Source organism: Leptopilina boulardi, unplaced genomic scaffold (assembly GCF_019393585.1).
Source record: "Leptopilina boulardi isolate dan_hultmark-lab unplaced genomic scaffold, ZJU_Lbou_2.1 LbouV2_137, whole genome shotgun sequence".
NCBI lineage: Eukaryota > Metazoa > Arthropoda > Insecta > Hymenoptera > Figitidae > Leptopilina > Leptopilina boulardi.
The window spans coordinates 538,527-566,151 of NW_026137682.1; the positions used below are offsets into that span (position 1 = coordinate 538,527).

The following is a 27,625-nucleotide window of genomic DNA, read 5'->3' on the forward strand; positions in this document are numbered from 1 at the left end:
GAGGAAGTTTCATATCGTAATCGTGTTCGTTATCATTTACATTTTCAAATAGACGTGAAACAAAATTCTCATATATTCATTGCGAAGAGAGAACTCTAATATATATATATATATATATATATATATATATATATATATATATATGTATAAACGCCATAAGAGAGTGTGTCTCGCGTACCAGTTAGAAACGATAACTCACACTAATAAATTACGAAAAGGGAATTAACTTATTCAATCTCGGCAAGTGAGGAAGCTGTGTGCACGATATGGTCCTTTTCAAATAGTACGCGCGCGACCTTGGTGCCGAGTCGGATAGTAGTAGTTGGTTGGTACAACCGTTAATTTTCGCGAAAGCTCTTTAATTTTGCGATGGGTTTAACAAGTTTCTACTGAGCGCGAGAGGCGAGCACACGGACATGATACATGGGCCGTTTTCGCGCCATTGTTTCGCTACGGTTTATAAATCACGATTAGTTTATAAATAGAAAGGCGCGAAAGCTAATAAAGTTGGTATATACACAACCTTTCGCTATCTCGGCACCTTAGGGTGCAAAAGTCTATATATAAATAAAAACGCCATTATATAATTATATTCCTTTTTTCATCTATCTTTTTTTTAACTCTTATTAAGGGGTTATACTGTATACAATCACTGTAGAATTTTCAAAAAATAAGTATTTTTTATTTTAAAAAATTCTTTAATTCTTCTAGAATGAGGAAAAAGATGTTTGGAATGCATTAAAAATCATTTCATGCTCTTTTCTAAGCCATATTGGATCCGCCATTTTCAATTATCAAAAACTGATCTAAGATTCGTAATTAGAGACCGCGAAAACCCCCGAGTAATTATTTTCAAGCGAATCTGATGAATTTTTAATTTTGAAGTCCGCCATATTGGATCCACCATTTTGAATTTTTAAAAAGTAACCTCAGATTTGTAATCAGCGAAGAATTAATCATATGACCATACAAAAAATGCTGATCGTAAATTGATTGGTCTAAAAATAAAAAAGTTCTGATCATTTAAAAAAAAAGAAAAATCTGGTCAGGGTTGGACACTTTGTAAAAAATTGAAGCGAATTATGGTTAAAAAATTAAAATAACATTTATAACGTTACTGAGAACGATTTTTAAGTTCATTTCTTTATTTTTAACGTTATTATTATTTTTCTAATATCTTTGGCAGAATATGTGTTGTGTGTGTGCGTCAATGTTTATTTATATATTTATCATATATTAGAATTTATCACATGGTAAAATATTAAGACAAATATATGGTGTGAATTTATCAATCTTCCAAGTCAAAGTGTTAAAAATAAAGAACACTGCATTTTTGACGTTTCAACGGTACGACCGTCCTCATCAGAAACGTAAAATTTTAAAAGAAAAATTGTCTGTGGTAGACGTTTGGACAGACTACGATCAACTTTATATATTAACTTTACAACTTTTATATATCAACTTTGTATATTTATTTATAAATTGTGTCAAATTCATAATTAACAAAGTGTCCAACCCTAAGTAGAAGTAAAATTTTCGAATTGTGCTAACCATAACCAGACATGTTTCGCGATTCGACTTTACACTTCATTCTTTCATCAATCATAAACTCTACAATATATGCAATGTATTATTATTATGTAATACCTTACCAATTTATTTATTCATTTTTTTTATGTTTAATCACATCGCTCACAAAACTTTTTTCGTTCCTACAAATGCACCGACGTCACAGCAGACGCTACTTTTTATCCTCCAAAAATGTAATGGCACAAACAGTTAGGTTTGACTACGAGAAGCTTCGCCACCTCCGTGCATAGATGGCGCTAGTGTTTTTATTTTAAGAAAAGCGAAGTGTCCAACCCTGAGTATATTCCCCTAGGTAAAAATAATTAATACAAAAAGTTAAATTGTGATTCTTATCTCACATATAAACAAATTTTAATAATCATTAGTTGTTAGTTTTGGCTTTATTTTAATAAAAAAAAAAAAATATCAGACAGATGAAAATTAAAAGTTTTACAGATTTTCCCCTATATTTCTTTCTCAAATGTAATATTTATATAAATAGGAAAAATTATTTTCAATGACAATTATTCTTTTTTCTCTAAAAGATTAAAAATATGTTAAAATTGTATTAATTTTAGAGAGAGTTCAAAATAAAAACATTAAAACACTTTTGAAATATGTAGACAATAATTTTTGTTTGTAAAAAAAAAAAAATTATACAATGAGGGAACACAATGCTAAATGAAGTGGTTGTGGTGGTGGCGTCGGCGACGACAGTGTAAAGGTGGCGCCTTCTTGGTGGAAATTAAAGTGTCGGTGAGTGCAGGAAATGTGCGAAGAAGAGAAGAAGTAAAATGAGAGGATGGGCAAGAGAAATAGTCGCGGTGGGGCATTGGGAAGAGGATTAAATGGCAAAATATCACTCAGACCCGAAACTTCGAGTGCGGAGCTTGCAAGCTCCGGCATTCGAGAGATGAGAACGATGGTCCGCACGTGACCGAAATATTCTTTTACAAGGACGGCCTCTCACCTCTTCAACCCCGAAAAATTTCATTCGAATAAAATTCCTTAAGCCAGCGGTTCGTGTTACACGTCGAAAGTGGCCTATTGCCGGAAAGTATTGCTATGCTTTGCACAAGAGACATCAAAAAAAAAAAAAAAAAACTGTTATTTATATCTATCCAGACAAATATTCAATTAATTTCAATGAGTCGTAAACATTTTTTTGAAAAAGAAAATCGAAACTAATTTTTTACTCCTCACATTACAAATACCATAAGCACAAAAATTGGAATTTTGTCTGGATTAAAACTAATTTTCAACTATATTGTTGCAAACACAAAATCTTTTTTTTCAGTGAAAGATATAAAAAAATTATCCGAATTCTATAAATTATGTGAATGAATTCATTTTTGTTTTTGTGTTCAAGAAGATTTCTTATACCATAGTTATAGAGACGGCTGCTACCTTAAAGATTCCATTAGAGACGAAGTTGGTTCCTCAACATTAATATTTGCCATTTTCTGCATTCCTTTTTTGCAGTATAAACCCCTTTTGTTTTTACGTCGAGCTTACATTTTCGTGGTTTTCAGAGAGCGAAATCTCATTTCCCCGCGCGTCCAACGCATTTTCCCTCTTAACGAGCCAAGCAGCTAAGAATAACGTATTGCGCTAAATTAACAATTAAGACCTAACTGACTGGTAATTAAGTAGGTCTACGTAACATGGTGTGCATGACTATGAAAAGCGAAGCATGGAAAATGAACGGCCGACTAAATGCATTAAGGCAAAGAACCTAAGGCGGAAGAAGGGAGGCTAGAACAGATTCAAATAGGATGCTGAAAGTGAAACACAGACACACACATACACCTAATATTTCTGTAAATGAAACAAATTTATAATTAATAAAAACCTATTTGAAAAATGATTTTGTAAAATTCATACCTTAATTATAACAAAACAGAAAATTTAATTGTTTTGATAAAATTCAATTTAATTTATTTATTACCTATACGGAAAATGTTAAATATTCTTAAAGTATATAAGACAGCATTATAGTTCATTTAATGTTTGCAAATTTAGAGCCGAGGTTTTTATTTACGTTTACGTTCAGTTGTAAACGTTTTTTTAATGCTGAAAACAGATTTCCCTCGAGGTTCTATTTATTGTTGAAATTCCGTGTGAGCGCGTTAAGCAAGAAAATTTTCAAGCTGTCGTTACATTTGTTACAAAAGCGTGTGTATTTTATTTTTTGTTTTTTTTTTTTTTTCTTTCTATATTGTGGTGCAACAAGTGATAGAAATTTCAGTTTTGATTGCTATTAATCTACTGGGATTGTACAAACTTTTAAATAAAAATTTTCCATTTTTTCTCTCGTTTCAAACAATTAAAATCAATTTGTTTTTTCATTTATATATTTCAAGAGTGCAAAAAATATAGTTTTGTTTTTTTTTACAATACATATATACAATGAAAAAGAATTAATTAGCTACAGATTCTAACGAAAGTGGATTTGTGAGAATTCGTTCACTAATTTAAATTAGTAGAAATTTTCACTAATTTCAAATTACTGAAAGTATTGTCACTAATTTAAATTTAGAGAATAAATAAAATTCATCATGACAAATGAAATAAGTCCTCGGCCCAGTAATAAAGATTTATAAAAAAAAAAAAGAAGAAAGATATAGTAGTTCATAAAAAAGTTGTGACCATCATCAGAGTGATAATTGTGGATTATATATTTATCCCTTGATCTAAGTCTGAAGTAGGGGTGTAAAATAGGTGGTTGTACTCTGAAGTAATTTTGTCTTGTCTTGAAAAGTTCTTAACCGACCCTATCTTGAACTCTCTTCGTCTTCTTCTCTCTCTTTGTTTCGATGGTAAGAGCACGCTAGCGAGGCGAGCAAAGTGTGAGAGGTTGAGAGAGTGAGAGAAGAGAGGGGGGGGGGGTGGTAGATCTCAGACTACGAAGTTAACGAGGTATTGTTTCTGCAATCAAAGCAAGACGCTTTACGAGAGACCACGACCTGCGCGGGCCTTCCTTCGTTTTAATTAAGATAAGGCAATAATTCGATCCATGGCTATTGGCCATTGGAGTTTCATGTCAGATAGTGTTTTTAGTCGCAATTACAATGAACAAAAAATGATATTCTTTTAAAATTATTTTCTCGAATTTTACACAGAAAAAGAGGAATTATTATTATTATTGACATTCTTACTAAAAAAAATTTGATTCAAATAATCGATTACTTGACTTTTATCAAATGAACATTTACATGAATAAAACAATTATTACTCCACTTAAATAAACTGCGTATTGGAACCAATAATTTTTGTATTTGAAACAAATACCATACACTGAGGAAACTGTTGGGTATCATCTACTGAAGTTTGGTTCTCCAAACCAAATTTTTTATTTGATATATGTGCAACTAATCCGTTTGGTTCGAGCTACTAAATTTTTTCGTTGAATCATTTTGTTCGGTCTACCAAATTTTTTGTTTTGCACAACTAACTTATTGTTTTTAAGCAAACAAAAAATTTAGTTAAATGAAAAAAAAACCAAATTATTTTTTGGCTCACACTTATATTTTTTATTTTTCACTTAATTTTATCACTTTTGTTATCCTCTTTTATTACCCTATGTCTACTTAAATTAATTTCTATTGCGGAAAAACCTAACACTGCTGGGCATCGAACCCTCAGACTACGCAACGCAAATCAAGAACGCTGATCACTACACTAAGAATCCTAGTGACAATGAGAGTGTAAATTATTTTCATAAAGTATACAGGCTGGAGAAAAACTTCCGTTCTTTTAACAAGCTTTATTCTCTCTGTTCGATATGCATCACTACACACACTTTTTTACCGAATTTCTGAAACACATAAAAATCCCGAAAACACTTGAATAAAACTGGACGTGTGACATCCGTAAACAGAGAAATAAGCCATATTTACGAGAACAGCGCATGCGCAATTGAGCATTCAGACGGTTTGGTTTGGAGAACCAAATTATTCAGTTAACAGACGCAAAAGCTTGAACGAAATTTTTGGTACAGCCAACTAAATTTCTCGATTGATTGCTTCTTTCGTTACTGTTATGTCAACTAAATTTTTGTAATCTTAACTAAAAGTGCTCCACCAAATTATTTTATTAACATTACATTATTATTTTTCTCAGTGTAGTTATTTTTAAAATGCGCCGTAATTGATGCACTTACCCTATTTCTCTATGAAAGTAATTTGAAATAGGAGCCATCAGGAATATATGTACTTAAATTGGAAATATTATTCTTCCAAATGTACTAGCAAACCTTATTCTAGCGCAAACATAGAAACACATATATGTCCGCTTATCAGTATATAGTCTAAGTCAATCTACACGTTTATGTCTTTATGAATACGTGAATGTATATATGTAATGAATGTATTTGTGAAAGTATATTTGAATGTATATTGCACATAAATGTAGTGAATGTATTTGCAAATGTATTTGTGAATGTATATATATATGTGTAAATATATAAATGCACAGACGCATAAATGTTTATAGAAAGACATAAGTGGCAATGCACACTCGTCTACTGGTCCTATGCTGCAAATACACATGCACAGATATGTATATATAGGGTAAAAGCCTGGAACCATGAAACGTTTGAGGTTCACATTTAGTTGTGCCAGATTGGCATTACATATACTACATGTCCATATATGTTGTTATCGTCCGACAAATCGACGTCCGCGTGTTTGGTAGCTGCAAGCGCACGCTAAATCGATTTACACCCTTCACTTACAACGTTCGTGAGTTCAATAAAAATTACTCCTAGCTCAACAATCACGTGATGGACTTCGATAGGCCTCACGTTTGTCAAGTGCGGTTTTAAAACTTGTTTACTGCCCGTTCAGATAGTACAACTACTTTTTTCTCGTATATAATACTATTTTATCAGCTTAGAAAATAAAAATAAAAAAAACCTATACGTGTTCAGATTTCTTTTCACTGATTAAAGTCAAGGTTTTTATACTCGCAAGAGTTATTAGAAAACTTCATTAAGGGGAGAAAAAAGAAAATTAAAATTTTTACCAAATAACATAAAAAAAACACACCGTAGAATTAAGCATCGTTAAATGTCATTAGGCTTTTGTATTTTGTTAAAGGGGGAAATTTTTCAACTGCTTTTTATTTTCAATTTACAGTTTTTTTTTGTAAGTATCAAACTGATACCGTAAATCGGATCAACTCATTCAACGTTTTGATATGATATGAGGTATCAAATTAATTCAAATGTTGAGATCATTTTTTAGAAATTTTTTTTTTAAATTTAGTAAATTGGGCTTTTTGCTACCCAAATCTGTTTTTTTTTTTACAAATATCATCTGGCAATTAAGAGATTGTGTAATAAGAAATTATTAATTGCATTAATTGACAACTAATGAAAAAATTTTATATCAATGGCGCTAAGTTTAAATTTTGTTCTTTTATAACTATAAATTATTAAATTGATGATAAATAATTCTAACCAAAATTCGAATCAAATTAACAATGTTATACATATAATATTATATTTTCGAAAAAATCGATTTTAGCAAATAATTTGAGCCGTAAAATTTAAACCTGAAACAAATGCAAATATTATCATTTGACCACTATACGTCATTTTCTGTTAAAATTGTAATATTTTTTAAAATCAACAAATCAAATTAAATTCATTTGATATCGAAATACATGTATGTGGAAGCGAGGAAATAACTCTGGGGCATACAAATTTTGTAAATTGAGGAAATGTACAAGTCTCTGGTTGCGATTTTTCTCGTAATCGGAATATTTTATTAGTTTGGAAGTAACAAGTTTAGTGTTCTATTAGTATTCTACGTTCATCCCGTTCGCGACATTCTGCAGAGTAGAATGACAACGTCGTTCTGAATACTTGAAACTGATGTCCAACCCCCCAAAGAGAGTTTTTCCTCTCATGCAAAGAGCTTCTTCTCTTCAATAACCATTTTCGTTTTATGCATAGAATTTTCTAGAACGAATTCATACTCTAATATTGAAAGCGTTCAATAATTTATAATTTTTCGTTTATTTTTACATATATCCGTGCAAGCATATATATATTTTTTTTTTCAACTTTTTACTATGCGAATTTTGGTGGGTTAAAAATGGCTTCATTTGTATGCAAGACTAATAAGTGGTATGATGGTTGTGGTCCTGCAAAAGAGTGAACTGAATATTTTACATGAGAGCGAAAAAAAAAACATTGTCAATCATTTAAATTGAAATTACACAAAATCGTATTTTCTGTTTATATACAGCAAAAAAAAAAAAAAAAAGGAGAATGAAATGTACGATTGGTATGGCAGGTATTTTAGTACGGTTAAAAAACTCATTTTAAAATAAAAAAAATACATCCGCTTTTTGTTACATTTTGATATTTCTAGTTAAAACGTTCCTCCACATAAAAATTTAATTTACCTTCTCATTTTAATCAAAATTTAATTATTACTGTATATATTCGTTTCATTTAATTTTTTTTTTAATATAACGTTAATTAATTTTGTATAAAGGTCAAAAGAGTACATGAGAAAAATTACGAACGAATGTAGAAGTAAAGATCATTTATAATACTTTCATCTTGTAATTGATGAATCATTTTAAGAAATATTGATTTTAGTATACAAAGCAAGAAAATGTGGTCAAGACCAGAATCACTTGAGTGAGGAGAAAAAGAAAGTAATAGAAAATACGTGGAAAAGGAGTAAAATAGGCACCTATTGTTAACAGAGAAGATACGGTAAAAAGAGGGTTAAACAGAGAGGGCTAGTGGTAAAGTGGGGGGGGAGAGAATGGTTGATCTAGCTTGATCTAGGGAAGCAGAAGTGAGGGCCGACTTAAGAGGTTAGGTTTGGGGGTTCGTGGTGAATTCTTATAAATCAAAACAGACACGCTATGCCGTCTTTCGTAGTGTTTCCAAGCCCCTCTTTTGCTTCGATCTGCGCCCTTCTTACCTCCTTAACACTTGTCTAAGACCTAAAAAATAAAAGAGAAAAAAAGAAACATGCCAGGAAGGGCAGAGGTCAGTAACGAGATCCGGATGATAGGAAATGTATTACTGCGCTAGCTAGTGAAATATTTCTTTTTTTCTCCTCACACAATGCATCTTTTTTCTCTCACAAGTGTCTATATGTATTACATGGGCGTAGGAACAAATTTTTTCTCAACAAGAGTAAAATATCTGATTCTTGAATTATTTACATCACTTAAACAATTTCATTGTTACTAACTTTATCACTGACTCTAATTATTAACATTGTTTCTAATTTTTATTTTATTAAATTGGTTGTAACAACCTTCTCTCTTCTCATTACTTTCCCACTGTTCTCTCAAGTTTCCATTTTTTAATATATGACTATAAAGATGTGAATTTTCTCTTTCTTTCTTTAAAAAAAAAAACTCTCCTTTTAAAAAGTAATTTTTTCATAAAAATTTCTTTTCCTTTCTTTCAAAAGCATTTTTTTCCCTCGTAAGTGTCTCTCCATTTTATAAGTATCTCTTTTTTTATAAGTAGCTCTCCGTTTCTTACAACCCATACTTACACACACACATATATATATATATGTATATTGCCTAAAAAGTCACAAAAGCAGCTTTAATGTTAATAATAGTTTTCCTAAGATTTTTATCAAAGCTCTCAAATAATTCCATAAAAAAGAAACTACTGGTATATAAAGCTCAAAGAACTATAAAAAAAAACCTTAGGTTTACTTTTATTATAGTTTCTTTATATTAGGCAATTTAACGCTGCTCTATTATTTTTAAGACTGGTGACGTGAATCTTAGTTTTTCAAGTGTCGTTTTGATAACGAAAGAGGGAAATAAAAAATTTAAAAACCTACATCCGGAGGTCAATTGTATTAAATTTCAAATCGTTTACCCTCTAATTTAGTACCCCTTTATAATTGGAAACACTAAATTTCTATTCTATTTTTATAAAAATTTTAATAATTAGTTTTACACAAAAATAAATTTTGCTCTGAAAATTCAATTTCAAAATAAAATTTCGGCAAAAAATGAAACTACTTTTTCTACTTGAAAAGTGAATTCCTATTTGAGAATATAGTTCCATTTTTTAATAAAATATAATTTTTCTGACAAATATGTACTTTTTCTACTTAAAGTAGAATTAAATCGTGAGTAGAGCCCTTTTCGAAATTAATAATTCAATTATTAAGAAAATTTTTCATTTTTAAAAATTAATTTTACATTTATTTAAATTATTGTGTCTGACAGAAATGAACTTTTCTACTTAAAAAGTCAAACTTCTTTTGTCAATACAATTTTATCTTCTAAGAAAATTTCTTGTACTCAGAGAGTGAATGTTTTTTTTGTCTACAAAACTTTATTTACTGAAAATATTTGCTATCTAGCAAAACTACTTTTTCTACTTGAAAAATTAATTTCTGATTTTTTTGCTAAATTTTGTCTGATGATAATGTACTTTTCTACTTAAAAAGTAAATTATTATTCACAATCTATTGACTCAGAGCTATCGATATATCATTTTAATTATTAAACTTTATTTGACCTTTTTCGTCTTACAATATTATATTATTTTTACATGAAAATTTTAATTATGCAAACTTTTTGTGCTTTTTTTTTCTTTTTGATAACTCTGATTGTCAACAGTATTTTTTTTACTAACTCATAAAGATAACTATATTTACTTTACTACACAGGTAAATTAGTATTTACTTCTTTAGTAAACAAAATTATAAAACTTGATATGCAAAAATATTTTCTTTCTGATAAAACTGTACTTTTTTGTTTTCTACTTAAAAAAGTGAATATTTTTTTGCAGGGATGGCAACTGAAATTTTTTCGGTTTCGGTATTGCGGTTTCTGTTTTTACTTAAAAGATTATACGGTTTCAGTATTTCGATTTGGGTTTTTCATGTCAAAATTTTCGATTTCAGTTTTTCGATTGTTTCCCTCTAGTAATAATATGAATGAAAATATTTATGGATTTGAATTATTTAGAACAGAATAAATTTATTATAATTACTCATAATTTATTTATAAATTTATATTATAAGTATGAACATTAAAACTCTTAATAATTAAACAAAATATAGAATTTTCAAAACAGAAATAATTATTTTTTTTGAAATTTTATATTACTTTTTTGCAGCAAATAATTTATTTTGACGAATGAGTAACACATTTTCTTAAAGATCTGAAGAAAGATTGCTACGTAGATGAGATGATACAAACTTAAAACTTGAAAATAAGCGTTCTATGCTTACTTGGGTTGCTAGAACTAATAGTACTTGATTAGCTAGAGCTCGCAATTGAGGAAAATCATTTTCCATGGACTTCTAGAAATTTAAGATTTCAATTTTTTTAGAAATTCTTTTTTGTGAAGAATTGTAAGAAATCGAAACATTTTTGATTAAATTTTCTTCGATTTGTTCTATCCGAATATTAAAAATCGAAAAAAAATCGAAAAAACTAAAATTAGGTTTCGAGATAACGGTTTTTAAATTTTTATCGATTTCGGTTGCCATCTCTGTTTTTTTTTTTATTATGTTGCTTTATCTACTGTGAAAAATAATCCGAACATAAGAAATTTTGTCCTGTAAAACATTTTTTTTTTCACGTTAAAAAATGAATTTTGTATAAAAAAATTAAACTTTTAAAAAGAATACTTTTTTTAACGATTGTGTTTTTTACTTCTCATTTGTAAAATTTTATACACTTTTGCAGAATTATTTTCGATCAAAGTACATTGTTCAAAAGAGGATTATTTTTTATTTTGAAAAACTCTTGGAAAAGTAAAATGAGAGGGAAGGCATCAAATGAAAATCTTCAATGTTCTTTGAGAGAAAATCCGCTGGAAGTGGAAAGATAAATCACGCGAAATTTGACACAAGAGTGAGGTTCAATAAAGGAAATAATAAAAATGATAAAAGTCGGTAGAAAAAGCGAGAGAGAGAGAGAGAGAGAGAGAATAAACTTACGAGGATTTTGAACATGAACTGGTGACGACGGATTGGTTCGCGTGGCATCGGTTGCTGGTATCTTCGCATGCAATGCGGACAGGTAAGAGTTTGCCACATCGTAGATGAGATAAGCGCCATAATATCGGCCACCACTGCCCATTTTTAATTTATTTTTACCCGATATAGTTGCCATTTTTTTTTCATGCACCTCACTTCAAAGAACGTTCACTAAAAAAATTTGCAATATACTTTCTTTCAAAAATTATTATATTTCACTTTCAATCTCACAGAATCACTAAATAACCGATTCATTTTCACTTTTTCCAATCAATCACTTTTAAATCATCCTTCTCAATTATCTACAATAACTAATTTAATTTCTATATATTTTACAATTACGATTAAAAAAAAAATTGAGTATAATTTATGTTTACAAATTAAATTTTTGGCAAAAATTATAAAATTCAACAAAGAGGGAAATTACATTTTATGTTTGACTATCTTCTTGTTAAATTATAATTTTTTGAGTATTTTTTTTTATAAAGGAACAAAAGAATAGTGCGGCCGATGAGAAGCGCTTCTTATTGCGCACTGAATGTGATTCGCAATTATCATCGCCTACGACAAACAACCATATATATATATATAAGTTTCTAGAGGAACAACTTTACTGTTGACACAAGAGGCCACTGATTCTCTGAAGTTAGCCGAACGGCCACCAATATACCAATGTGGTCAGATTGGTGGGCAGGGCCGTCAAACGGAAACGGTGCGGTCCCGCGGAACGGAAGCCTGAACCGGAAACGTTACGAGTCAACGGGCGCCACTCTGATTGCGTTGCAAACTCGTTCCGATAAAAGCCAACATTACGCATATACACTCTCGTTGTCTTTCCTAACCACCAGCCTCATCGGAAGGCATCATTCTCAAGGTCATTCAATTACACGCATCAAGATTTTCACTGGGGTCACCAAATTACTGATGCGTCACTTATATTTCAACTTTGAAAATATTTTATTTTATATATTTTTTTTATGCTATCTAATATTGTTTTATGTGTATTTTTAATTTGTTTTAATTGTCTATAATTAATTTTATTTGTTCATTTATTTAAAAACAAAATTCTTAAAGATAACTGATTCTTTTTTTTCTATTCAAATAAACTTCTCCTGGCATTAAAATTTTTGAGATAAAACATTTAAAATTTTAAATATACACTGAGAAAAAAAATTTCTTTGATTCAAAGAAATCAATTTCAATTTAAAGAAAATTTATTTGTTCTGATACTAAGAAGCTTTTTTTGTTTTAAAGAAAATTTTATTTTGAATCAAAGAAACTGGTTTTTTTTTAAATCAAATAAATCTTTTCTCTAAGTGTAAAAATTTGAAAATAATTAGGTATTGTTCTATTTTGCTTTTGTATTAAAGAGATATAAATATTTTAAACCTTAATTTGTGTACCTGTATCGTCATCCTACATTCAATTTTCATTTCGAATCTGCAGTAGCACTACACAAAAAAAAACATTTTCAACAAATATAAAACTTCCGAAATTATATTATATGTATAATATGAAAAATTAATTTTTAAAATAATTTTTAAGCGGTCGCGTTTTTAAAAATGTAGATACGATCACTCCCGAAATTATACTCAAATTAAAGAAGAAAATTTAATAAAATGAGAATTTCAAATAAAAGTTACTTTATTATGGAAAAAAAAATAAAATTCAGAAATTAAAAGTTATAAAACGACAAATGAACACGTTTATACAGGTCGAAGCCTCAATTTAAACTGATGGGAGATTAGAATGAAATTCTGAATTTATTGGTTATTATTCGAGCTTCAATGTCGGTCGTCTTTTATTTGTACGATGTAAACAAAAAGCACGGAGAGTATTAGACACTTTAGAAATCAAAACAATTTATTTGTTTCCATTTAAATTGGCAGAATAAAAATTTTCAATTTTACCAAAATTAAATTAAAACTTTGGATAAAAAAATAAAAAAATTCTTTTTTAAGAAAAATTTACTGTTTTTCAAATAGTCAATTATATTCAATTTGTTTAAAAAAAAAAAATTTTTAATTTTTTTTTTGTCAGCTTTTAAAAATCAGAAAACTTTTTTAAAAATTCAACATAGCAAACTTGTAGAGAACCTTTTTCCATTTACAAACTAATTGTTTGGTCTAATTTCAATTAGGCAAAACAAACTTAATAACATTTTTTTAATATAATTAAAAAATGTGATGCGCTCTAAAGAAAGGGACCTTAGAAGCAAACGAATTATAGGTTATGTTTACGGTAGTTTTACCTTGATTAAAAGTTTATTTTTATTTATGTAAAATTAAAATCAGCTTTTTATTAAATATTTTAGATGTAATGAAGACTTAAATATCAATAATTTTGTGTGTTGAGAGTTGATCCTCATTGAGTATTTGCACTTACAAATTTAAAAAACTTAACCTATAATTTTTTGCTTCTAAGATCCCTGTCTTTAGAGCGCGTCACAAATATTGCATATTTCTTATGTAAAACGTATTTTAATATCACTACCTTAATCTCGTAAAATTAATTCGATAAAAGTGTGAATAAATTAAGTTTTTTGAATTTTTTAACAATTATAATTAAACTTATTTTTAATATTATATTAACTTATTTTTCTTCTCAAAGAAAATAATTAAATGCCATGTTTTTGAGTCGATGAAATTCATAATACGATGGAAAATTCTTGAATTATGGAATTTTTCTGAGGATAATAATATTTGATATTTAAAAATTTGTTATTCAATCTGTGTGTGGGAGAGGATATATATTATGAGTTATATTCAGATGAGAAAAGGGGCACATTTTGCAAGGAGATTTCCTCACACTTGGAATCGATACTGAAACTGTCAGTTGCAGTGGCAAGAAGCGTATACGTATAACTGTTGGTATATGCTAATTGGTAAGTGAGCTCGCAGATGGTACACGGTCTTATCAGGGCAGAGAGCGCGAGTGGGAATATGTTACTCTAGGCGGGGGTGTGATACATTCCACTTAATGAAAGATCAATTCAAGTGTTTCGATAGATTCAAGACAAGTTTAATTTCAAACCCCCCCCCCCCACGCTGAGAGATAAGATCAATTTGAAAATTGCGACTCGGTCGATTATAGATAATCCTATGGAAAACTCGACAAGTAATCATGATCAACAAATATTTATCCGAGAAAATAAACTCTAATTATAAAAGACAAGTTTTTTTTATTTATTTATTTCTTTTTTTATTTTCTACTTAAACAAGTTTTTCTCCACCCGCGAGATACAAATAGGAAATTGTTGGGAAATGGAAAAAAGTTACCTCGCGCAAAGGTTGAGAGGTCAAAAACAAAAAAGAAAAAAAAAAGAAATTTCACGAGAAGAAAATAAGAACATTAAAGATATATTGATATAAAAAATTAAGAAAAAATTATTTTATTTTCAGTACTTTTACCAATTTTTTAATTGTAATTAGAAACAAAATTAAAGAAGATATATAAAATTAAATTTCTTGAAAGTAATTATCAAAACTTCCATACTAATCATTTTTAGCAAAAGAATAAATATTATTTAGAAAAGGAAAAATTTACAAATTAAAATAATATTTTCAAAATAAAAAAAAAACAGTTAAAAATAAAGAGATAGGAGAAAATTAAATAAAAATTAAGAAAAAATGAACAATCACAACCCAAGTAGCGAACTCAAGGCACACAAGCCACACTGACTTACAATATATTTATGATTGTGATGCTTTATGAGTAACTGAAATCAATCTTTAATATTACTGTCACAAAAAATTAAAAGGCATTAAAATAAGCTGCAACGTTTCTTATTTTAATCCAATTTTGCTTATTTTAATACCAAAATGGATTAAAATAAGCAAAATTGGATTAAAATAATAAGCGTTGCAGCTTATTTTAATGCCTTTTAATTTTTTGTGGTAACATTAACGTAATATTACAGTAATATCACCATCAGGCGGACATTTCAATATCACTGTAATATTCCAGTAATATTACCGGATAATGTTATACTGTAATATAATATTACGTGCTAGTTGGGAATATATAGTTGACAATAAAAAGAAACATATATAGAACACATATATTAAAAAAATATATTGAAAATGACTTACTTTAGAAATAACAAAAATAGTTAACATGTTAAAAAGTAATTTAAATAAATGACCTACTTTCAAAAAAAAAAAAAAGTAGACAACAAACTTTAAAATTCTAAATAGAAGAAAGAGAAAATTAAAAAAAGTAACCAACCATATTTTTATAGAAAAAAAAAACTAAACCGAAAAACCATTTTAAAATTTTAATTTTTTTTCTTTTGAAAAAATAAACGAGCGCGGAAACAATTAATTAAAACAGAACATTAAACTATGAAATAAGAGACAGAAAACATTTCCACGAGTGTTGCAAACATGAGTAAAGGTTACACTGTTTGCAGCAGGTGTTAGCAGGAGAGAAGAAGTGGTATTGTGTATAGTGTAAAATACGTCAGTGGAGTGGTTTGTATACATATGGCAAAGCTAAAAAGTTGAAGTGTATGGGTGGCGCATATCTCGTATCGTCGCTTGGTTTAACACTAAGAAAGCTAATAAAACACTAGATAACTTACGATGTATATATATGAAAGCTGACAACAATAGGTGGACTTAAATGCTTGCGACAGAGAGGCGAGTGTTGATATCAAAATGTACGAGACGCACATATTCACCTTCGTTTACATTATTACACGTTGGAAAATGCACACTCAGGCGGTTCTATTCCTCACTGTATCACACAACGTGTACAAGAATAATTATTGTGCTTAAATTTTTGGGAGATACTGCATTCTAAAATGCAAATCTAATGTCATGTGAATTAAATTTTTTTTTTTTTTTATTTCAACAAAAAAAATTTTATAACTTTTTTTTGTTTTTGCCTTTATTATCAAAAAAAAACCCGGATGAATTTAAAAAAAAAATTCAAAATTCTGAAAATATTGAATTCCCCACGATCGAACTTGGCTTAAAATTTTTATAAAAGAAAGTATTTTTTTTTTTTTGAAAATTTTTTAACAAAAATCAAAGGATACAAAAAGTTTTAATAATAAAATTTTGCAAAAAAATGATTTTTCTAGAATTTTTGAAAAATTCACGTAAAAACACACAATTAAAAAAAAAACTGTAAAATTGATGCATTAAAATTCGAAAATTATTAAAAATTCATTTATCGTAAACAAGTTGATAAAAAAGTTTTTTTTTTTTAAAATGGAACACTTTTTGGTAGAGTACTAAAAGATAAAAAAAAATGTTAGCCTAATCGAAAATGTCAAAGTCAACGATATGTTGGAATATATCAAGATCGAAAATGAAAATTAAAAGTGCTTTTAGGTATATAGATAAAATGTTTTTAGAAAAAAGAAAAATTACTTTTAAAGTAAATATATAGATAAAGCTGTTACATTAAGACAATATATTTTTTTAAGTACCGTAAAATGGAGGAAAGTCGGTCATTCGTTAACCTATTTTTTAAATATATTTAATTATGTATTTCTTGGAAAAAAAATTGAAGATGTGTGCATATAATTATTTTAATAAAATATTCAAACTTCAATTTAAAAATTATTTTACTTAAATTGTTAATAATAGAAATAAGTTAAGTTATAAAAATAATAATTGTTAATAAAATAAATAACTTATAATAAAAATTATTTTTATGGAGGAAATGTCTATTTAGCCACTATAAAGTAAATTGTGCACTAAAAAAAAAAAAATTATTCGATTCAAATAATCGATTACTTGATTATTATCAAATAAATTTATTAATTATTTGAAATAATTATTATTATTTAAGTCAATCAAATGGTATTTGTTTCAAATACAGAAATTATTGATTCAAATACAGTTTAAATAAAAATTATTTGATTCAAGTAAATATTTATTCTATAGTACAATGATATTAAAAAAGAGGATTCAGAGATTATAATATAAATAATAAATAAATTCGAAATAAAAGCGTTCATACTTGTAAACATTTTATTATATTTATTTATTATATTATCCTCGAAAAATGAAGAATTTTAACTTCATAAAATAGCTTGACGTAATTTTTCTTTATAAATGTATATATATATATATTTGCCCCTTATGGGTCGTGGGCGCTTAGCACCTTCGCGAAGGCACTCAACAGGTTACCACTTCCCTTTTGTACCAACCCTCTGTGTGTCGCAATTCTGCACTACTATAGCATTGGTGGGTCACTTTCTAACCGTATGATCTTTAAGAGAGAGGCTCCATGCGTTGTGCTGACGACATGGCTTGAAGACATTTGTCGCAAAACTTTTCTCGATGGTAGTCTCTCTCTATCTCTCTGCTTGAATTTACCAAGGACTCAAACCCAAGCGGAACGCGAGTTTAAGATCGATTTTCCCTCCAGTCTATATTCAACGAATTCAACAATATTAGTTTCCAAGTCCTGATGTTGCTCTCAGCAACCAACTTACTCCGCATGTGACCTTTATCGCTCACGAACAAAATGAGTTATCGAAAATTTCATTCACTTGTAGATAACACAAAAAAGTTGGTAAATATTTTGTCAACTTTTCAAATGTCTTTCTCTTTCCCAATAAGGAATGTCACAATTTTCTTTTAAATTTTTTTTTCTTAATAAATTTTAGAAATGAATTTCTAAATTTGAATCAGTGATAAAGTTACTGTCAAATCAGTTGCTAAATTCCATATGAATAAGAAATTTTTAACTAACAATCAGTAAAATCTCACTGATTCAAATAGTTGAAATTTAGCGACTGATTTTAACTTTTTCACTAATTCAAATTTGGAGAATACATGCGTTATCTTAGTTTGGAGCGTTGTGTTTTTAAAACAATATTTCATTGAACCACCAAGGGAGACCAAAAAGTAATTAAATATATTTTTTATTATTTCTCTTAAATAGATATTTTTGGAATTTATCAAACGCAGTTTACTTAACGTGAAGATAAAATATCTGAGATTTCTTATTTGAGAAAAATGGGCACAATTCTTTTTTCTTTTTTTTTTATCTTTAATCATCAAAATAGAAGATGAATTCGTGAAGCATTAAAGTGAAGTTTGAGAGGGCGACGCCTATGAGAAGCGAAGCTGATGGTAACCGTAAAAAGCGTCAGTTACAAATCGCATCGGAGGTACTAGGAATGAAACTGTTCGAGGAGTGTGCAAGAGGAATGAAGAGCGAGCGAGAGAGAAAGAGAGAACGAGTATTAGGGGTAATGGGCATTATCTCCATCGATCCCGGTTCACCACCCCATCCCTTCAGACACTCACCTCACCAAACGACCGTCCGCCCTCACCTTCTCTCCACCACCTATTTTTGGTTAAAGGGTTGGGTAGCTCGTTCCAACTAGTTAGAGTAAAAACGCACAGAATTCCGTTTGCAAGTGAGTTTTGGAGACTTTTCGTAACCTAAAGTTCTGGGGGATGTGTTTGGTTAACGTTCACATTTTTTTTCTTTTTTTTTTTTTACTATAGTTTAGGAAGGAAAATTCACCGCAACTTTTTCAAGCGCTACCTTTTAAATTTATAACCGGTAACTATAGCTGTTACATCAATCGCTCTCTCCAAGTTGGAGGGAACTTCCTTGCCCGAGAAAAATGATGTAATTTATACACAAAGTTCACGAGCATGCAACAGCGATCACGTACGAAATATCACCTTTTGCGGTTCGTGTCGTAGATAAAAAAAAAAATGATCGAAATAAAAACTGAAGAAGTTAATTTTCTTTCATTATAATTTTTATACTTTGCTTTTTATTTCAAATTACATATAATTTTAAAGTTAATAATATTGTTTTTGACGTTTAGGCGTATTTAATATATATATAATTTTTTGTTGTTTTGCAAAGCAATTAATTTAAATCAAATAGATATAACATTTATTTGAATAATATAGACAATAAATAATAGATTATTGAATTCCTTTTTTCAGTGTTTATTCTCTAATGGAAAAGTTGTTTCTCGGATAAACTGACACTCCCAATACACCTGGCGAATTGACTACAAAGCAATTTGAATATCGTTTCCGCTATCTCTTATTTTCAAAGAACATCACCTCCCGGTATTATTGAAACAATATACATATATAGTCTGAAACTTAATCTTGTCGTATTGCCTGTATTCTCCGGGGATTTTGACGTAACACCTTTCAAATATTACATCCTATACCTTAAAGTGATGCCTTCCAAAACAGAAATTACAAGATTCCTCGCACTTTAAAAAAAAAGAAACAAAAATTTCGCATCAATATTACTTTTTTTATGATTAACTTTCATTTTTGACCCTCTATATAACTTTCTTATAGCACAAAGATCAAAATAGTCTGTATACAATCCCCATGACGACATTATCTACCCTCGTAATATAACAAGGATTATCGACGCAAAATAAAAAAGATGTGACGTTGATTAATCTTTGGAAAGGCTATCTCTTGTCGTCGGTACATGTCACGGTTTTGTGAATCGACCTTGATAACGTTTTGCACGTTATACCTCTTCTGATGTTGTACATATTGCTAGATATACTACTGTCCTATACGTTAAAATTCAATGTCAAACGTAATCAATAGGCCAAAGTTCTGAATTTTTCTCTAGAATTGTATATGGACAAATATTTAACCTTAGTTAGTGATTGGAGTACCTATAACGTGAAAATGTTATTATTTATTAAATTCACATGTCTGACATTTGTAATTATTCATCTCTCACCTGAGTTGCAACAATTTCCCCGCAAAAGCGCTATTATCGCTAACTAAGAACGACACAGAAAATTATAAGGTATTAAAATAAGCTGCAACGCTTATTATTTTAATCCAATTTTACTTATTTTAATACCAAAATGGATTAAAATAAGCAAAATTCGATTAAAAAAATAAGCGTTGCAGCTTATTTTAATGCCTTTTAATTTTCTATGGACTCGAATAGAAAAGAAAAATTGTCATCAAAATTTTTCGAATACACCCAAAGAGTGAAAGTTCCTTATACTAATTCGTGGGTTTAATTTTTAACTTCATGCGTAAACTAATTTTCAAAACTTTATTCATATAAAAAAATTTCCGAAAATTTTCAAATAAACATTTTTTTGAATTCTGATCCTCAATTTTATAGTTAGCATAAACTTAAAATTTACGTGTAATGTAAGCTAAAGTCTAATGCTTTAAGTTAAATCTTTTATCTACCTTATCTAAATTAACACTACTATGATATAATGTCAACTAACATGCAAATCTAATAAAGTTTCATTTACTGAACATTTTTTCACTTTTGAAGATTCGATCAATAAATTCACCTGCTCTGATTATTTTTCTGCAATGCACAGTTATAAACAATTAAAAAGAAAAAAAAATTGTTATAAATAGTTTTTTAAATTGTTCATTTATAAAATTTTAATAATTGAGGAGCCGGATCGTAGAACCGATTCTTCGCTCTCTCCGGAGTCCCTCAAGTGAGCCAGCTTTCAGCTGCGCGGGAGACTTGCGCATTAGTGAAGAATCGGTTCTACGATCCGGCTCCTCAATTCTTTATGTTTTATAAAAAATTAAAAAATTCTTTTATATTCCGCATACAGTTCTGAGTATAAATAAACCGCTGTAGAGGAAAATAACTCAATTAGAAAACAGTTATTTATGATACAAATGATTATTTTATAATAATTATTTATTTAAATAGTAATTAAATAATAATTTTTTTATCAACGGTTTTGTACTCAGAAACTTATTTTGATCGCACAATAGGAGTAAAATTAATTTAAAATTGAAAATTAAATTAATTAATTTTAGGTAATCCATTTAAGAAAATTCTGACTCTTTTAGTGTGCGACAACAATAATTAAGAAGAAAGAGAAAAAAAGAAAAAATTAGTAAACAAAAAAAAAAAAGAGAAAAATAGAGAAAAGAGAAGGGTTACAGAGGGGACCATCAACGGTGGTACATTGAGTGACTGAGAGTATTTCTCAGTGTGAGCCATCTTTTACGTGGCACCAAGAAACCCCACTGTTCTCCGGAAACCAAGAAGATAGCTGGATAGATAATGCGATTTGCCAGCAACATCCCTTATCCAACCTTTTCTGGCTCTTTCTCTCCCCCCCCCCCTCTTAACCCCCTCGTTTCAACTTACTTTTCAACATCCAACCCCTCTAGGCGGCACCATTCGATAAGTAGATCTCTATCGAGATTATCTGGAACACTGGGTTACATTATTACGATATGAAACCCAATCTAATAACAGAATTGGCTCGTAAAGTTCATTGCGACGAACGTGGAAAAATGAGTTAAGGGCATTTTTTTTCCTCAACTTTCATTATTTTCATAAGACAGTCTTGCTGAATTACCGAATTAGCATATATATTTTTCTTAAATTCAGAATTTATAGTTTTCACAATTTAAAAAAACATAAATCTTCAAGACTTTAAAACTGAATTACAATTTTTAATATCAAAGCGTCATAAGTAGGGGAGACCGGGGTTACTTGGCGCACTTTTTACTCTTTGTTGTGTAACTCACTCATTTTTGCTTTTTTAAAAAGTTAATGTATAGAAAACTTGTAACATATCATCTTTAATTTAAAAAAAAAAGAAAGTTGCAATATATTTAATACTTATATTTTTATACCACTTTATATGAAGCTGTGCAAAGTGCGCCAAGCCCGGGGTTGCGTGGCGCAGGAGTGTAATTAAAATTAAATTATATGATTTAAAGTTTAAATAATATAAGACACTTAACAAAATAAGTCTTGTACTGTAATTTTACAATAAAATTATTTTAAATTTAAAAATTAGAAAATTTCATTTAAATTAAATGAAATCGTAAAATTACCAAAAAATATATATTTTTTTTTGATAATAACGCTGTGAATATTTAAAAACCATTATTCGGTAAAATTTTTTGAATAGGATTGTTATTGGTGCTTATTAATGTGTACATTTCATATAATCAACTTCATTTTATTAATATTTAACGAAATTTTCAGATAACCGCGCCACCTAACCCCAAATGTACTTTTGAAATATTTAGTAATTTTTTATAAAAACTGTTAATATAAAAGAAAAATTTTTTTTTGTTTCTTAATAACAAATGTATAGAGCTCAAAACTTAATATTTGAGCTCTACTAAAATTAATTTTTTAAAGAGATATCAGAAAAAAATGAAGAGGTTAAAAAATTACTTTGGAGTGCCAAAATCAGTTATTTTAATCTATACTCCACAATAACACAGCCCCACAAAAAAAAAGTGTTATGTACTTTTGACCGGAATACCCTAACCCTATGTATTTTGACGCGCTGAACATGAATCCGAAGTCCGTTTTGCTTCATCGCGTCAGGATTTTTTTCTAACCTCAAAAAACATGTCGGATTTTGAGAAGTAGGAAATTTTTTAAAAAATTTATGTATTAACTTCAAACTTGGTATCTGGCGGTTTTTTGTGTCGATGATTACGAATCTGAAGTTAGATTTTCAAAATCCAAAATGACGGATCCAATATGGTGGACGAATTTTTAAAAATTTTAAGATTTACTTCAAACTTGGTATCTAGGGGTTTTTTGGGTCGCTGATTACGAATCTGATGTCAGATTTCCGAAATTCGATATGTCTGATTCAATATTCTAGTATGGGAAAATGTGTTTTGCAATATTCCAACTTTCTCTAAAATGAAAAAAGATTTTAGGCTAAAATGTTGAGGGTTGATAGATTTGGGTACAATGCACCGCGCTGTTCTCCTGAAAAAACTTAATTTTGCGTTAAATTATTTAAAAACTAATTTTAAAAAGTTTAATTTTTAAACGAAAATGACAAAAAAGATGGCGGCGCATACACAGACGTTGCTTGAGTGTGTCAGTGCTCCAGTAAACAGCGCCAATTCGAGCGAGTGGCCGCTGAATAAACTATGATTAAATACATTATTTTACTATTTATTACTTTATTTTTATTATTTTTACGTAAATGAGGAGAACAGCCCTATGCTTTGCACCCTCCAAAATCAAGTCTTGAATATTTTAACCCGAAATCATTATTTATTTCAGAGAAAGTTGGAATCCACAAAAAAACGTCTATTTCCCACATGGCCTTAAGGAATTATTTTTAAAAAATTGTCAGATTATTACGAAATTTGGTATCTACAGGTTTTCTAAGTTGCTGACAAGTAACACTAGGGAAGTGCCATACGCCGATTTTTCTAAAACTTGTCAGTTTTGTAGTTTTTTTAAAATCAATTTGACACGTATGTTTGGTTTTTCCCCAAAAGCTGATTTATGGGGGGAACTACCCCTTGAATTTTTTTTTGGTAGGGGGACATTATTTTACGAAATTTTTTAAAAATTAATGTGCAATAGTGTATCTGGGGTTTTTTTTGGGTCGCTGATTACGAATCTGATGTCAGTTTTCAAAAATCAGATCAGATTCGTAATCAGCGACCCAAAAAAAACCCAGATACACTATTGCACATTAATTTTTAAAAAATTTCGTAAAATAATGTCCCCCTACCAAAAAAAAATTCAAGGGGTAGTTCCCCCCATAAATCAGCTTTTGGGGAAAAACCAAACATACGTGTCAAATTGTTTTCAAAAAACTACAAAACTGTCAAGTTTTAGAAAAATCGGCGTATGGCACTTCCCTAGTGTTACTTGTCAGCAACTTAGAAAACCTGTAGATACCAAATTTCGTAATAATCTGACAATTTTTTTAAAATAATTCCTTAATATTGAATCAGACATATTGAATTTCGGAAATCTGACATCAGATTCGTAATCAGCGACCCAAAAAACCCATAGATACCAAGTTTGAAGTAAATCTTATAATTTTTTCAAAATTCGTCAGCCATATTGTATCCGCCATTTTGGATTTTGAAAATCTAACTTCAGATTCGTAATCATCGACACAAAAAACCCCCAGATACCAAGTTTGAAGTTAATACATCAATTTTTTAAAAAATCGCCTATACTTCTCAAAATCCGACATGTTTTTTGAGGTTAGAAAAAAATCCTGACGTGATGGAGCAAAACGGACTTCGGATTCGTGTTCAGCGCGTCAAAATACATAGGTTTAGGGTATTCCGGTCAAAAGTACATGACACTTTTTTTTTGTGGGGCTGTGTAATTAATGAATATTAATGAAATTTTGTACAAACTTACAGTTCATCTAGTACTTTAAGCAGAATAAAGAGAAAAATTAATGTAACTTAACACTTTTGAATAAACTCAAGTGCGCCAAACAGCCCCGGTCTCCCCTATTATAGTAAAAAAAAAGTGAAATAGGTTTAACTTAGGTAGGTTCAAGGTAGGAGCGCAGTAGGTTTAATGTAAGATAAAGATAGATTTAATAATGTAGGGTTAAAGTAAAATCAAAGTAGGTTCTAAGTAGATTTAATGTAGAGTCAAAATAGGTTCAAAGTAGAGTTACAGTAGGTTCAAGATAGAGGCGAAACAGGTTTAACATAGGTTCCAAGTAGATTTAATGTAGTGAAAATAAGTTCAAAGTAGGCTACTAAAAGTAGGTTCAAGGTAGAGGAGAAATAGGTTTACTGTAGATTCAAAGAAGATTCCCTGTAGGTTTAAAGTAGGATCAAAGTAGGTTCTGAATAGATTTAATGTATGGTCAAAATAGGTTCAAAGTAGAGTTAAAGTAGGTTCAAAATAGGGTCGTAACAGGTTTAATGTAGGGTCAAAATAGAATCAAACTAGGGTCTAAGTAAGTTTACTGTTGGGGCAAAGAATGTACAAGGTGTTCAAGGTAGAATCGCACTAGGTTTAATGTAGGGTCAAAGCAGATTTACTGCGGAATCAATGTAGGTTCAAGGTAGATTCTCAATAGGATTACAGTAGAGAGTCAAGAATGTAACTTCTATGTTAGGTCAAAATACGTACAATATAGGGTAAATTATTCAGTCAATTATCACTGTTCTTGATATGATTTGTTAATATAATTACAATCAGTAATTACAATTAGAAATGTTCGAAAAAAATTGAATAAATTTTAATATAATTTACATTTATTTTTCCTTTATTTTTTTTTAATTCTTTTAAGATTATCTTCTACATTATCTTTCATTTGCTGTACAAATATTCTTTTGCGGATCACATGTAAGAAACGAGAGAAGTCAATGGGAAACCTTTTAACCCTTTTTGGGTTAAAATGAAATGATCGGATGATATTGTGTATTTGGAGGCAATATGCGGCAATACTGAGCTTGTGTGTATATTGGATATTTACATACAAGGACCTTTTACGAAAGCATTTGTAGGAAATACGATAATGGCAGTGTGCATTGCATTGTCATGAGTGTCTGGAACGTATGTGCGTTATTTGGTTATTCGATTATCATCGTGTTTTGTACTGAATATCGTTTTACACGAGACTCAGAGTAGTAATGTTAGCCGATCATGTGATCGTGCTTTATTATTCTCTAGACATTTTCTTTGAGAAAATACTCGGAAATGGAATAAACAATATCATTTTCTACAATTTCTCTTATTCGGCTATTTCTGTTATTAAGTTATATGTTCTCTTATTGAAATAATATTCTAAAAATATTTTAATATAAATTTTTATTTATTAAATTTTATACAAATTTTGCTAATCATATATAATATTATATAAAAATAATAATGCTGTAATTTATTTGCTAATTTTTATTAAATTAATACAAAGTTGTTTCAACATTAAATTACATATTTTGATTTAACTATATATTATTTCAATGTTTTATTCTAATTTTCTTTCTGAATAGGTAAATTTAATGGATCCTTAAAATTATCCACCGAGAAATAAAATTGGAATACAAAAGTATCTATTTTTAAAGTGACCTGATTTTGTGACATTACGTTGAATTTGTATTGCATTCAACTACTTTAAGATCCGCTCATATACGTATAGTTGAAATTCAAATTAAGGTATACAGAAAAAAAAATGATACTAAAAATTCATGAAACGGCAAATAAGCCTTTTTGAAAATTCATGATATTTAAAATGAAAAAAATTCTCTTTGAAAAAAAAGGCTTAATATTTTCTTCATTTTTGTTTTTCAATTTTTTGTTCAGTTTACAGTTGTTTTTGCGTACAATTAAAAGCACAAAGTCAGCCGAATTATTTATTACAGATATTAGCAATTTATTAGTATTGTTAAGAAATATGAAAAAGTAAATTTGGGAATTAATGGTTTTATTTATTTCGCTAAATAAAATATTTAAAAATCTTTCGTTCTCTATTTATAAAAAGTGTGCGTGACGAGCTAACAACCGGGAGTTTCTGACCTATAATCTCATTAGTGAAAGGAGGCTCACTGCATCAGAGGCAGAAATTCTGTGACATACGAACCGGCTTTGGATACCATACTAGTTGTACAAATGGCACTTGGAATTATTAGATTCGTTATTTTCTGTTAAATCGTGAACTATTTATTTTCGATTTTGGAATATGTAACTAATCATATTTAAATAAATTGCCATTTGTTTTAATTAAAAAAGCTAAAATGATTAAATTTTTGTAATATGAGATTAAATTTATTCTATTAGTTATTAATATATTTTTCTTATACTATAATTTAATTCATCAAAGTAACTGAATAGAGAAATAGTCATTAAAAACATTGTTTAAAATTAGAGACGAATGTTTAAATTTCGAGGTATATGTAAAAGTTTGTCTTTGATGTTCTCGAATGAAAAAGTAAGATATGATTCGAGAGTAGAATGAACGGTTAAGGCATAAAGTTGGTGGTATATTGGTCGATAGGGAATAATAAATAAGCAAATAAACTTTACTCGTTAAGCTGTCGAAGCTTCAAATGGTTCAGAGCTATTTGTGGTTGTGTAGACCACAATATAGTTTTCCTTTGATCCTATTCCTCAATACACAAAGACATTGAGACTATTCCATTCAAAGTCTCTCTCTCTCTCTCTCTCACTCCTTTCATTTGTATATCAAGTACCAAATCTACTTCAAGGAAAATCGAATTTTTATAATCCTCAATTCTGACTATACAGTACAACCACATAATAATCTATAAAACTTTTGTCAGTTTCTGTCGATATTTTATATTGAATTACATTTTATATTTTTTTTCATCGGCACTTTT

General features: G+C 29.1%; 1 protein-coding gene across 12 annotated transcripts in view; it reads right to left on the reverse strand.

Annotated features, from left to right (window-relative positions):
• The window catches only part of LOC127291435 (nucleolysin TIAR), a 907,547-nt gene that overhangs the window by 245,483 nt on the left and 634,439 nt on the right, over nt 1–27,625 (reverse strand). The window contains exon 1 of one of the 12 annotated variants that reach the window (XM_051320570.1): nt 11,526–12,096. The exons of the other annotated variants lie outside the window; for them this stretch is intronic. Within the exon in view, the coding sequence (XP_051176527.1) occupies nt 11,526–11,700 (175 nt within the window). The 5' untranslated portion in view covers nt 11,701–12,096. Of the gene's footprint in view, nt 1–11,525; nt 12,097–27,625 lie in introns of those variants that run through there. 12 annotated transcript variants of the gene reach the window in all.